The sequence below is a fragment of the Phoca vitulina genome, unplaced genomic scaffold, assembly GCF_004348235.1.
Source record: "Phoca vitulina isolate PV1807 unplaced genomic scaffold, GSC_HSeal_1.0 scaffold14, whole genome shotgun sequence".
NCBI lineage: Eukaryota > Metazoa > Chordata > Mammalia > Carnivora > Phocidae > Phoca > Phoca vitulina.
In genome coordinates, this window is record NW_022589717.1 from 33787698 (window position 1) to 33802469 (window position 14772).

The 14772-nt window shown below is 36.9% G+C and overlaps 1 protein-coding gene across 1 annotated transcript in view; it reads left to right on the forward strand.

The window, feature by feature from the left end:
- Positions 1-14772, forward strand: part of RXFP1 (relaxin family peptide receptor 1) — a 98319-nt gene that overhangs the window by 66065 nt on the left and 17482 nt on the right. The window contains exons 5-9 of the mRNA XM_032413076.1: positions 998-1069; positions 4044-4115; positions 7891-7962; positions 8049-8120; positions 8708-8782. Of these exons, the coding sequence (XP_032268967.1) occupies positions 998-1069; positions 4044-4115; positions 7891-7962; positions 8049-8120; positions 8708-8782 (363 nt within the window). The remainder of the gene's footprint in view (positions 1-997; positions 1070-4043; positions 4116-7890; positions 7963-8048; positions 8121-8707; positions 8783-14772) is intronic.

The window sequence follows — 14772 nt, forward strand, 5'->3', positions numbered from 1 at the left end:
CTGGTCCAAAGCAACATAACAACTAACACTGGTAGCGCCTACTGTACGATGTGGTCATCACCTGAGTCCTTTTTGCCTATCAAGCATCTCCAAAGGTTTATCCCACAGCGGACAACCTGCACACAATGCAGTCTATTGTTCACTTCACAAGGAGCATCTGCTCCACCGTATTATATAAAGACAGTAACAATTGCATTATATTATTACAGGTCATTTAGTACAAACAGATGCTTTCACAGTTAAAGAGACTGACAAGGAAAGATTATGTATGGTTCATGCAAGAGACTCCAATTGCAATGGTTTGGGTGTTGTTCTGTTTGGTTTGGTTTTTTTGCTTCTTTAATTTTTTTCCCTACTACCTCACATTGCTTTTCTTTAAAAAATTAAAATCCTTCCCAGTACAACCACAATTATATGGACCTGGTTTGCGGCAAGCTACATATCAAATTGTGATTCAAGTGAATCTATACAATTTACTAGAAATTGAAATGAAATCACATTGAATAAAGACGGTTCAGTTGTACTTACCAATTGACAGTTGCCTTCATAAAGAATTTTGAAAGGAAGTAAAGGTAGTGGGATGTGAGCAATGCAATATTGAAGAATATCAAATTACTTAAGTTCTTGAATGTGCTTTAAACAGAACACACTGTTTTTATTGCCACTTCAAAAACGAGATGCTTTCTAGTGTCTGTTAAATAAAAAGAGGAAAGGAAAATGTAACTGACAACTGTTTTCCCAGTTTCATTACTTTTGTGTTTTGTTAGAATGACAATGTTGTAACCTAAATTTAAGAAAAGATAAATATCTGTAATAATACCAAACTAACAGTTAGACCTAGTTCAAATGGTACTGTGGATATGAGAGTAACATCATGAAATAAAATGTTTCCTGAAGGCTGGTGCTAAAGTAAATAAAGCTTATAATTATTTATACTGTTGTAGTATAAAAGTAAAGAAAAAAACACTTTAAGAACCACAACTTACATTTATTTCAGGTCACTTCAGTGGAACTTAATAAGAAAGCTTCCTCCTGATGGCTTCAAGAAGTACCATAATCTTCAGAAGCTGTAAGAAAAAATTTAATTCCCAGTGTTAAAATTAACTCACATTGTTTTGGCCTATCTCTTCCCCCTTCTGCACGGACCAGCACTACACCACTGTTTAAGTCTAATGCCTCCTCAGGAAATTATTTAGCTGTTAGCTAGAGACTACCAGGCAACTCTTTTTTTTGAGGAGTTCTAGAAGCCATTCTAGAAAAGTTACAGATACTTATTTCCAAAAAAAACTGGAGCACGTAAGTTTTGAGTTCTCCTGCCACACACTAGCCTGTGAAGAATTTTCTTCCACGTTTGCAAATTCCGTCTCCAGCTAAGAGAGCAAGTTGTGGTGGTTTGAAACCCCAGAGCATGTTGTTTGGGGGACTTCATTCCATTTTCGTATCTGCCGTGCAGCTTGTTTTATTTTCGCCTCAAGTAGTATCTGACGTGCTAGGTTCCCATCAGTTCAGCATTTTCATGTATACTCCAAAAATCCATAATGGCCCGGGGTATGTTTACCTGTTATTTAGTCCAACTCTGTGACTCAATCATATCATACTTGAACTGTTGGGTTTAAATATCCTGTGCCTGAATCATGCTAACTAGAAAACATCCCAGAATTCCTAGTTTCATTTTCATACCTGTGTCGGTTTTAGTTCTGGTTTTACACTGAAGAAACCTCACACATAGATCTATATCTATCTGTACATTCTTCTTTAAGAAAACAAATAGAAATAGAGCAAAATCAGAAGAAAAATTAATCTACTTCATCCAATGAAATGTACTCAAAACCCAGATAATCTGCAACAAAGTGTGTTTCATATTAAAAAAATAAAAATTTCAATAAAAATGGCTTTCAGAACTTTATTCTGGATGTTTAACAGTCAGCAGAGAAGAGCTTTTCAAAATTAGGCCTTATGTAAAAACTTCAAGAGGCTGCTTCGGCTATTCTATTTTCTGATTTTTGGAGACCGAAGGATTTTTCGGATCCGTAGCACCACCTTACGTCCACATGTCTGAAAGGCGTTAATACTCCCAATTTAGGTATCAAAATTCAGGCTTATATAACACAGTAGTTTAGTATTTTTACACAATAAACATTGAACTAATTTTTTAAAGATTTTCTTTTTAAGTAATCTCTACACCCAAAGTGGGGCTCACACCCACAACCCCGAGATCAAGAGTCATGTGCTCTACTGACTGGGCCAGCCGGGCGCCCCAAATTACTTCTTGAACAGCCAGTTTGTTTTAACTGGTAGATCAAAATAGCCTAATTACAAAAAAAAAAATTCTACCTGATTATTAGAGATATAGCTTTGCTCAACCTCCATGCAATACAGTCTATTAATCACTGATCATTAAAATACTTAGAAACAAATAAATACATGCTAAAGCTTCTCTGTGTATTAGTGAAAAAGATGCATTCCCTATTATGTAATTGGAACCACAGCATGTTCTGTGAAATTGTTAAAAGCATAATAAATTTAATAATAACATTTTTACAATCAAAGTTAGGTTTTCTTGCATGTTCGAGAAATAGGGAACCCCTTTTAGTCAAAATTTCTAATTAACTAAGAATTTGTTCACACTGAGGTTGCCTGGGTGGCTCAGTTGGTTAAGTGTCCAACTCTTTTATTTTTTTTTTAAGATTTTATTTATTTATTTGAGAGAGAGAACATGAGAGGGGGGAGGGTCAGAGGCAGAAGTAGATTCCCCACTGAGCAGGGAGCCTGATGCGGGGCTTGATTCTGGGACTCTGGAATCATGACCTGAGCTGAAGGCAGATGCTTAACCAACTGAGCCACGCAGGCATCCCGTGTCCGACTCTTGATTTTGGCTCAAGTCATGATCTCAGGGTTGTGAGATTGAGCCCGAGTGGGCTCTGTGCTCAGCAGGGCGTCTGCTGGAGATTCTCTCTCCCTCTGCTTCTGCCCCCCCAACCCCATGCTCGCTCTCTCTCTCTCTCAAATAAATAAATCTTTTTTAAAAAAATGTGTTCATATTGGTTTCTTCCTTATTGCTCCTAATATTTATAAATATATATATTATTATATCAAATATTAATATATATATATATATATAAACTTCAGAACGCCCTAAAGGACAATGATGACCTGTATTCAGAACAAGAAGTCAGGCTCAAAGCCCTTACTTTGTCATTTCTTACAACCTGGGGCCAGTACACGCAGAGGTACAAAGCTTTGCAAGGGTGCATTTGATGCATTTGCTTGCGCTCTGGTACCTATTTCCTTTGACCTCCAGTTAACCCAAGGCCAATCATCCTGGATGACTAGTTAACTATTTAAGACTGCATTCTTGTCTTGACATGCCAGTCTAATTTGTATTCTTCAAGTCCTGAGTCTTTTTATTTCATTTTTTTCTTTTGCCATAAATACTCCTTATAAGCTTCCTCAAACACTTTTTGGAGCAAGGCTTGGGGTGTCAAATTAATGAAATTAAAGCTGACTTGTTGGGCAGATTTGTGATTACCATAAAATATGATCCAAGGCCTTAAAGATATCACATACTTGTACTTTTGCCAGCTCTTTGCTAAATGCTGATCTTCCTATTATAGCAGGAAATGTTAAAAAGTCTGACTTCTGGGCCTGTTTGATTATTGAGTGCTTTACTGTGCATTAAAGTTTTACTTATAGAAAATTCAAATATTAAATTTTAACTATTACATGTTCATCTTTATAACTAGAATTTCTAAATAAAACTTGCCTAATCATACCCGAACTTAATAGCAAAACAAAATGACATGATATCTAGTTTCCCTAACTTATTGTGTTATGTTTACCTTTTTTTAATTAAAAAAAATGTTTATTGTGCTAAAATACATAGGATGTAAAATGTACCATCTTAACCAATTACAAGGTACATTCAGAGCCATTAAATACATTCCTATTGTGTTACAGGCACCACCACCCATCCAAAGAGCTCTTTACATCTTGCAAAACTGAAACTCTGTTTCATTATGATTTTTTTATAATTCTCTCCACAGGTCCCTGCAAAACAATAAGATTAGATCCATATCCATCTATGCGTTCAGAGGACTCCACAGTCTTACTAAACTGTAAGTACCCATGCCAATTACTTTGCCCATTCCACAGTTTGTCCATTGCACACAGCCCTCCTGCCCACATCCACAGAAGGGTCAGCACAGCCCTGTGCCCTTGGGGTTCCGACTCAGACAAGCTTCTGCGTGAGTCCTGAATTCAACAGCCCTTATTTCTTCACATCTTCATCAATACTTCTTATTTTCTGGGGGTTTGCTGTTTGGGGATTTTTTTTTTTCTAAAACAGCCATCCTAATGGGTATGAAGTAATATTTCATTGTAGTTAGCAAAGCTTTTTAAAATCGGCTTTCTCAAAGTTCCATTTCACTGAGTTTTACTAAGCAGCTGAACCTAACCTCCTGTAAGAAGTAATGGCATGGAAGTATAACCAAAACTCGCATAAATCAACAACTCCCTATATTTCTATTTCTGCCCCCCTTGCTTTCTATCTTATACCACTTTTTTTAATCCTAATCCAAGAAACTCATTCCAGTCAGATTCCTAGTTTGTGGCATGAGGGTTTGGGATTGAGGAAAGGCTGTCTAATCATTTCACTAGCAAAATGGAAGAAGGGCCCTGGAGACTCAATGTCTTAAGAGTAGCCACTTTTGCCAAGTCCTCTTCCCTTCTATCCCATCCCTGCTCTTTCCTGTCTTGGCAAATCACCCAAAGTCGATATTGGATTCATTCCCATTAGACTCCTGACTATCTCTCTAATCCCCCATGAATCTGTTCAAAACTTCTGCTTGGTTTAATGTTCAATGGATGTGAAAGATAGTCCAGATTTGGTATAAAGTTCAACGGATGTGAAGAATAGTACCACAAATTTTAAAGGGTCCTCCATCTCCTTCCATGGTTACTCATAGCACTGGAATATTGTTTGGTTGGTTGTTAAAGATGTTACATACTTCCAGGTTATCAGCGATAATCATTGGATTCCTGCTTTTCATTCTTCCATAAATATTCATTAGCCCTTATAGTGTGTAATTTTTCAGCTAGACACCATGGGGAGGTGGGATAGAAAGATAAGTCAGACAGGCTGCCTTCCAGCGGCTTACACCTGAATGTTTCAGGTAAAGGGCTATGTTACCACTAGAGAGAGGCATGCCTCTCGCAGTCCAGAAGCTTACGGTCTAGGGTGGGGAAACAAAACCAGTATGCACACAACAATTAAAGAATGATGAAAAGAAGTTCCTTAATTAAATCCTAAACCTGTGTTGTTCAGATCAAAACCGCTATTAAGATTCACTGAAAGGGGCGCCTGGGCAGCTCAGTCAGTTAAGCGTCCGACTCTTCATTTTGGCTCAGGTCATGATCTCAGATCGTGGGATCGAGCCCAGCCTCACTGGGCTCTGCATTCAGAGCGGAGTCTGCTTGAGATTCTCTCCCTTTCCCTATTCCCCTCTCCCCACTTGTGCGTGCACATGCTCTCTCTCACTCTCTTGCTCTCTAAAATAAATAAATAAAATAAATCTAAAAAAAAAAAAGATTCACTGAAACGAGTGACCATTTGGGGTCTGGAGCAGTGAAGGATGACTCAGGAAAATAAACAGGATTGGGCTAAACAGATGGGTATAGGATATGGGAGTGGGTCAAATGTACCTAGGGGATTGCTATTGGCTTTAAAAGGAGACCTCTGAGGCACATGCACTCCAATATTTGTAGTATCACTGTCCACAATAGTCAAGATATGGAAAGAGCCCAAATGTCTATCAAACGATGCATGGATAAAGAAAATGTGTATATATATACAATAGATTATTACTCAGCCATCAAAAAGAATGACATCTTGCCATTTGCAACGACGTGGATGGAACTAGAGGGTATTATGTTGAGGGAAATGAGTCAGTCAGAGAAAGACAAATACCATATGATTTCACTCATATGTGGAATTTAAGAAACAAAACAGATGAACAGAGGAGAAGGGAAGGAAAAACAAAATAAGATAAAACCAGAGAGAGAGGCAAACTATAAGAGACTCTTAACTATAGGGAACTGAGGGTGGCTAGAGGGGAGGGGGTGGGAGGAAGGGTAAGTGGGTGATGGGCATTAAGGAGGGCACTTGTTGGGATGAGCACTGGGTGTTATATGCAAGTGATGAATCACTAAATTCTACTCCTGAAACTAATACTACACTATATGTTAACTAAGTTGAATTTAAATAAAATCTTGAAAGAAAAAACAAGTAAACAAATAAATAATGAATACATAAATATAAATAAATAAATAAATAAATAAATAAATAAATAAATAAATAAAGGAGAGCCCTGAGGTGGTCATGAGAGGTGTTGTAGTTATTCTTTACCCTTCTTGTGCCTAAATGGGGTTCCAGGTTTACAGGGGAGGGAAAGAAGTGGTTCTAATACAGGGCATCATCTCTTGCTATCTCTAAGCAAAAGTCAAACCTGCTGGAGACAGGGGAGACAGCCGGCAGGAGAAATTTTATAAGATGTCAACTCTAAAAACTGTCAGAATGGAGAAAAGAGAGAAATCAGTGTGGTCCATGTATCCGTGGAAGTAAAATTTCAACTAAAAGTTGCATATGAATCATAGGCAGAGAGGAAAAAGGAAAGAAATCAGAATTGTAGGCATGAACAGAGGTGCTGTTGTAATAAATATGTACTGAGTGATTATGACATACATTGCCTCCAATGTTACCACAACCCAATAAAGCAGGTACTAATATTACCTCCATTTTAGAGTTGGGGAAACTGAGGCTTTCAGAAGTTAACGGCTTGCTTAGGGTCACACTGTTAATAAGTAGCAAAGCCAGGACTCAAGCTGACAGCAGAGTCAGGCAGCGCATTGCTGTCCTAAAGAGACTGAGGTAGGAATAAACACGGAGGGAGGGCGAGATCAACGTAACAGAACAGAGTTGGTTCACTCTGCAGAAGGATAAGAAGTAAAGTTGGGTAGGTAAGGTGGGGTCAAACTCTTTGGTAAGGCATGCAATGTCCTTTTTTTCCCAGAACAGACCCCCACCTGCCTCCCAGGTTCATCCTCAGTCTCTCTTCCCAGCCCCTTCATGGTAAGGCTGCACTGAAATGCCTGGTGATCCCTTCACTTGTTGCTCTCTCTCCGACCTCTTGCCTTTGCATAAGCAATCTCCTCTGCCTATGTGAACTCCTACCCATTCTTTGTTTTGCGAATGACATCTTCATCCAAATCTCCGTTCATCCAATTGTGCCCCCTTTAGTAAAGGCTTCTGTGTCCCGACTCCTCCACGCTCTGCTCTCCCCACCCCCAACAAAGCCAACTTCGCTGCAACGTCAGAACAGCCATACCTTATAAACTTCTCTCTTTTCCCCACGTTACTATAATAACTTGTTCATATTCTGTCTTCCCTCTAGACTCAAAGCCCCTCAGAGAAAGGGATGATAGTGCCACAGAGTAGGTGCGCAAAACAATTTGATGAGTAAAGGCATAGGTGAATGAATGAATAGAGTGATTGATTGATTGATTGATTAAAGGGGAACTAAAACCTAGACATAAAAAGGTAAGTGACAAAGACCTTTTAGAGACCCAAAAGAAGGGAAAAGGTGTGATGAGAATAGCATATAAGAAAATCTAAGATGGATGATTCTTGTTTTTCCTTTCCTTATTGTAAGATACCAAGAAAGTAACACATTTGGGGTGCCTTGCTGGCTCAGTCAGAAGAGCACGCGACTCTTGATCTCAGGATTGTGAGTTTGAGTCCCACATTGTGTGTAGAGATTACTGAAAAATAAAATCTTTAAAAAATCAAGAAAAAAGAAGGTAACACATTTATTGGAGTCATTTCTCTTTTTTCAGGTATCTCAGTCATAACAGAATAACTTTCTTGAAGCCGGGTGTTTTTGAAGATCTCCACAGACTAGAATGGCTGTATGTTTAATTTACGTGGCATTTTATAGTATTAGTTTTTATATTCTAAATATATAAGTGAATCAATTTTTTCTTCTGGCTGGCAGGATAATTGAAGATAATCACCTCAGTCGAATTTCCCCACTAACATTTTATGGACTAAATTCTCTTATTTTCTTGTAAGTACTAAAAATTAAAGCAAATATTTCAATTGAAGGAAAAGACATGAAAAAAAATTACTGCTTTAAGTTTAACAGCATTAAATATGGAATTGTTAAAGCCCCAAAAAGGCCTTTCCAACTACAAACCATCTTTTAATCATTTTCTGTGAGGCTATTTTGTAGTTTTAATGATTTTTATAAGATCTTCTGTCTTCTAGGACATCAGCCCATCAAAACTAAATACAGCCTTACTGGCATATTTTATTGAAATATTCTCAAGCACACCATTACTGCCGGGTATTATTCTTGGTAAAGAAAAATAACATTAATCAAAAATCAACTCCTTCTCACTACCCACTTTTGAAGGGCACAGGCTTTCTTTCAGTTACTAACATTGCTGCTTCCTCCATATGACAACTATCATTTGTCGAATTTTATTACTAACAAGCACTTAAATATAACAAGACTTACAGAAAAAAAAAGAGAAGACAACTAACTTAATAGATTTTTGCAGTTTCATAAAGGATACTGATAATACCATGTTTGACTTAAGATGAGAAAAGAACCAGAAAAATGTGACTTCTTTTCTTTCGTTTCTTTTTCAGAACATTGATGAATAACGTCCTTACCCAGTTACCAGATAAACCTCTTTGCCAGCACATGCCAAGACTGCAGTGGCTGTAAGTTGATGAACCTTTTCTTAAAGATGTCAGCTAACTTTCCTGGTTTTGCCTAGCTCATTTTGGATATTGGGTTTTTAAAAATTATAGGTTGTTAATGTCATATCACATTTCCTCAAATTACTTTAGCATGGTTTTGTTATTAAACGTGCCCATTGTCTAAACTAACTCCTCTAGACTCTCGCCAAGATAAAACACCTCCCACATGCACAAAAAAAATTTGGAGGCAGGAAGAAGAAAGACAGAAGGGATGTCCAGCAGCTATAGAACATCTCTTTCTTCCTTCCTTCTGTCGGTCTGTTTTCACCTATTAATTTGATACAGAAAGACTGAGTCACTTTAGTCTCATTCCTAAATTCTGCCTCATGGGAATATGATACTTAGAATTTATTTTTGAAGTCTAATCACAATAGAATATGTCTCACTGAAATGTTTACAGTAACTTTGCTTATGGTAATAAGTATCATTCTACCTATTCAGAGCTCCGTTACCCAGTAAATTTGCCTTTTTAAAATGCAGGTAAAAACGAATAAATAAGTAACCAAAATAACTATTTAAAAGTTCAATCAATAAACCACATATACAGTATTATATGAAAACTTCCGCTGTCTCTCATTTTGTAGGAAATTCTCAGAAGTTTTGTTTGTTGCTTGATTTCTAAGCTCACAGCAGAGTAGAAGAGCCAGATTAAAAGTAGAGGGGAAAATGACACCTGGGTGACTCAGTCGTTAAGCATCTGCCTTTGGCTCAGGTCATGATCACAGGGTGCTGGGATTGAGTCCTGCATTGGGCTCCTTCCTCAGCAGGGAGCCTGCTTCTCCCTCTGCCTGCCGCTCACCCCTTGCTTGTGCTCTCTCTCTCTCTCTCTCTCTGACAAATAGACAAATAAAATCTTAAAAAAAAAAGTAGAGGGGAAAGATAAGTTCATAACATTAGTGTGAAGTGACAACTCTCAACCTGATAGTAAAGCAGGAGTGGGAAGTGCTATAAAAAGCAGACATAATAATTCAAAACACACTAGTTTGGAACTATTTAGAGGAAGACAAACATCCCCAGAATCATTACTGAGTCCAGAGGGCATCTTGGTATGACAGCATAGTACCCCCCTTGTTGACAAGCTAAAGTATTCAAGAAAAGAGCAAATTAAGTTCAATATCCTTTGTTGTAATTAAATTTTTTTCAAATGAACACATTAAACAGTTATTACATGCTCAGTAATCCAAACTTAGTAATAAAGCAAAATTGATTAATATTTACATAAGTAAATTAGCAATTAAAAATTCATGCGCTGAGACCAGAAGCAAATGTAGCAGATATTATGCAATACATTAATAAGCATTTCCTTTGCTTTTTAAAAGGCAGCCAAATCTACATCTCAGATAAAACTCTATTTTTTTAAAGATTTTATTTATTTATTTATTTGAGAGAGAGAGAGCACACGTGTGCTGGGGGGGCGGGTCAGAGGGAGAAGCAGACTCCCCACTGAGCAGGGAGCCCCATACAGTGCTCAATCCCAGGACCCCAGGATCATGACTTGAGCCAAAGGCAGATGCTTAACCAACTGAGCCACCCAGGTGCCTTTAAATAATTAAGATTTATTACTAAAGGGGCACCTGGATGGCTCAATCGGTTAAGCTTCCAACTTTTTTTTTTTTTTTAAGATTTATTGATTCAGAGAGAGAGCATGTGCGCAAGTGGGGGGAGGGGCAGTGAGAGAGGGAGAGAGGATCCCAAGCAGACTCCCCACTGAACTGTGAGCCCCATATGGGGCTTGATCCCACCACCATGAGATCACCACCTGAACCGAAATCAAGAGTCGGAGGCTTAATCAATTGAGTCACACAGGCACCCCTGGTTAAGCGTCCAACTCTTGGTTTCAGCTCAGGTCATGATCTCAGGGTCTTGAGATCGAGCTCCAGGTAGGGCTCCATGCTCTGCGCAGGGTCTGCTTGAGATTCTCTCTCCTTCTCCCTCTCCCTCCCCCTCTCTTCCTCCCCCTACTCCCACATGCCAGCTCTCTTTCTCTCTCACAATACAATAAATAAATAAATCTAAAAAAAAGATTTACTACTATAGAGGCAGACTTTTTACAATTTCATCACTAAAGTTACTATCTTTAAATTTTAACTATCCAAACAAGTCATCTCATATGCATTCCTGATAGTATTATCTCAATTTTAATGCTAGTAATAATAATTTTTGCTTTATAAATATTCAGTTCTTTTAAAACTAATCACAATATCTTTACCTTGCACATGAACTTTTATTTAGCAAAGTATAAACTGAAAAATCTGTTAGATGTGTTGGTAAAAAAAAAATTATTTAACTGATTTAGTGGGAAAATATGCATAAAATAAGAGACATATGACAGCCCAGGATAATATGCTTGCAAGATATATGACAGACAACAGATTAAAACCTTTATTATAGTTCTTTCAAAGCAAAAAATAAAAACTGTAAACACCACAATAGAAGTTTGGAAATTCAAAAAGTTAGAAATATAAGTAATAAATAAGCCCATGAACAGATGGGGCAATAGCCAAAGGTGAACTAAAGATCAAGAGAGTAAATTAAACTTATTTTGATGGGAGATGAAGTAGGTTCATTTATAGAAAAGAGAAGCTAATATGAAGAATTTGAAATTATAGAAAACAATAAAATACATTTTGAAGCAAGGTACTGGAAGACATGGACCCAGATGGAAAAATAAAATGCGATACACACACAGCATTTAGAATGAATGAACTAGCCCTACTTCAATCAACATGGCTCAGTTTCAAGAACATAATATGAATTATAAAGAAAAAGTCACCAAAGAGTACATATATTACGATTCTGTTCCAACAAGATTATGCTTAGGCTATGGAAAGCCACAAAACAACATTGCTCCCTTGGCATGGATGAGAAGGAACTTTATCATCTACAAAATAATATTGAAAAAATAGACTTTAGAACAGGGACTATAACCAGGGATAAAGAGGGATATCACACAATGATAAAGGGGTCAATTCAGCAAGAAGACATAATAATCTTAGATGAGTAAACAGTTTCAAAATGAATAAAGCGATAACCATGGAACTATAAACAAAAATATCCAGGAATCAAAATCCATCGCTTAAAACCAACAAATCTACCAATATGTAGATATTTGATATTCCTAAGGCAAACATTAATAAAAAGCATATAACTGATCAAAATCATATGGTGGGAGAAAAGTAAAGGAGCAGAAACGAAGACAATATATTCTCATTTTATCATTGCTTATAATATAAATTATAATAGGAAATTAATAAGTATTGTTATTCTCTAAGAAAGAGAAGATACGATGTATTGGGTAAAGTTATAATTATAAAGATAACCAATAGAATATACAAACCTTTCTAAAGATTAAAAGAAAGTTTTTTTAATTTGTTGAGAGTTTTTTTAACCTATAAAAACCATGTGGTAATATTTTTAAATAGCAGACTGGAGTCAGATAAATTAGTCATATCAGTACACTTAAGCGGGTTTAACTTACTTATTAAAAAGAAAAGAGGGGGTGCCTGGGTGGCTCAGATGGTTAAGCATCTGCCTTCAGCTCAGGTCATGATCCCAGGATACTGGGATCAAGCCCCGCATTGGGCTCCCTGCTCAGCGGGAAGCCTGCTTCTCCCTCTCCCACTGCCCCTGCTTGTGTTCCCTCTCTCGCTGTGTCTCTGTCAAATAAATAAATAAAATCTTTAAAAAAAAGAGAGAGATCTTCACATTGGCTCACAGAACAAAACCTAATTCATTGCTATTTACAAAAAAAAATACAACTATAACTAAGTGATTAAGACAGATCAAAAATAAAAGGCTGGTCTAAAGTATTCCGTGTAGATGCAAACCAAAAAAAAAAAAAACAGACATCATATTTTTTTATCTAAGTATGTAAAATTCTGGCCAATTTGCATTAAACAACACTAAGAAGGACATTTAAATGCTATAGTGTGCAATTTCTCACAAAAGAAATTACATTATAAATATATATGCACCAAATAATTGATATAGTAACCAAAAGGAATATGAAGAACTAAATAACATAACTAATGAGCTAACTCTAATTTATGTATATCAAATGGCAATGTCCTTTTTCAATAACAGAACTGATCTATTTGGGACAGGAGTGTGCCCAGCGAAAATACGACATCCCCAGATTTTCCTACATCTTGATATAGCCGCATGACTAAGCTCCAATGAATAAGGTGGAAGAAGTATAGTGTGGAACTTCTGGGAAATCTCCCTAAGGAGAAATAGGCAGGCTCTTCCTCTCTTTCCTTATCCAGAAAACATGGATATGATGGCTCAAGCTTTAGCATCATCCCGGACCATGAAGACAAGGGCATGTAAAAAGTGAACATGAAACAACTTTGTAAAACTACCAAATTAGCCCTGGACTACCAAACTGTAGTTATGTATTTATGCTGTTATGGCTGGGTGTCTGCCAGACTTACCTGCACCTAATTCATAGATATAAACCTGAAAGCAAACAACATCCAAAGAACATTCGCCAAAATTGATAATATATTTGAGGACATACACATACATAAGCCAAACTCAAGAAAACAGATGGAGAGATTAGCTTAAAACAGGACAAGGGTCATCTCTTCCTCTTGAGACTAGGAGACCAGGGCATATACTGATGTGTAGATGTGGAGTAGAAGGTCAGCGGGTTCTCCCTGCCTCATCACCTCAATTTTCTCCTTGAAATAGGAGTCAGAAATGTTTCAGAGGTAGGGGGAGGAAGTAGAGGTTAAGGAGATTTGCATGTTTAGAATGCCACTAGGGGATAAGAGAGGAAGCTGAGAAGAAACAGGCAAGATTTTTGGTGGTGTTACTGTTGTTCTTCAGATCAAAGAAAAAATTTTCAAGTTTATGCCTCAAACCGGATCCCTGTGTATCAAGGACCAAAACCTCTCATTTTAGGAAGAAAGCAAAAACAAATTCCCCAATAAAGGTTAAAATGAATTCAAAATTAAACTAAACTGACAATTTAATCAAAAGTCCCTAAATGATGCCTCGAGGTGTGCCTCTTACTGATTTTTACAAATTAGTAAATTAATGCTTATATATACGTATTTATATAAGTATATATATAAATATAAATTAAAACTTAAATATTTTTGTTGGTTTAATAGGAAAAAAGATGTTACAATAGTAACTAACAAGAAAAATATATCAACTCACCTAAGGATACTTTGTGAGACTTAAGAAAGCATCACCACCTGGTGGTAGATTCTTGGTAACAGCAGTAAAAGAGGAAAGAAATGGATGGTCTCTGTCACTGACAGTATATATTGTGAGAGACCAGAAGTTTTGACCAAAGCTAATGACCAAAAAAAGTAGTACTATAGGTACTTAGTTTCCAATTTCATAGGATAATAGAATTTTTTCTTTAGAAGGATGATCTAGAATCAAGATTTAAAACTTAATACAATATTCCATATAGTACAGAAATCCTGTCTACAAAATTCTTGAGTTGTGGTATATTGCCTCTGCTAAATATCTGTAGCAATAATAAGATTATTCTCTGGACACTAGATTGTGAGCTGAAATTTGAAATATTTTGTGTCCTTCACCCAGTAAATCTAATGTTGCAACCTGATGCAACATAGAAAAACCCTATGATATCTTCTACAGCCTGACTTCAAATATAGCTCTCTTATTTTGCTCTTTTCTATCACAAATACACCCTCTTCTTCAATTGACTTGATTTCTAGGCCCCTTACATCCTGGTCTTCCAGATTGTTCAGATACGCCTTGATTTGTCAAAGTCTATTTTTATTGCAATGCCTAAAATAGAACTGACTATTCCAGATGTAGCCTACCCAGCAGAATATAGGTGTTTCTTTTAATGTTACCCATGTTTCCCTGGCAGATTTTAATACCTGTGTCATACTTCAGCTCATATACTTTAGTCACAAGTGTTCTTGAATAGCTCTATATTATTTGGTGACCAGAAAACTAAGTAT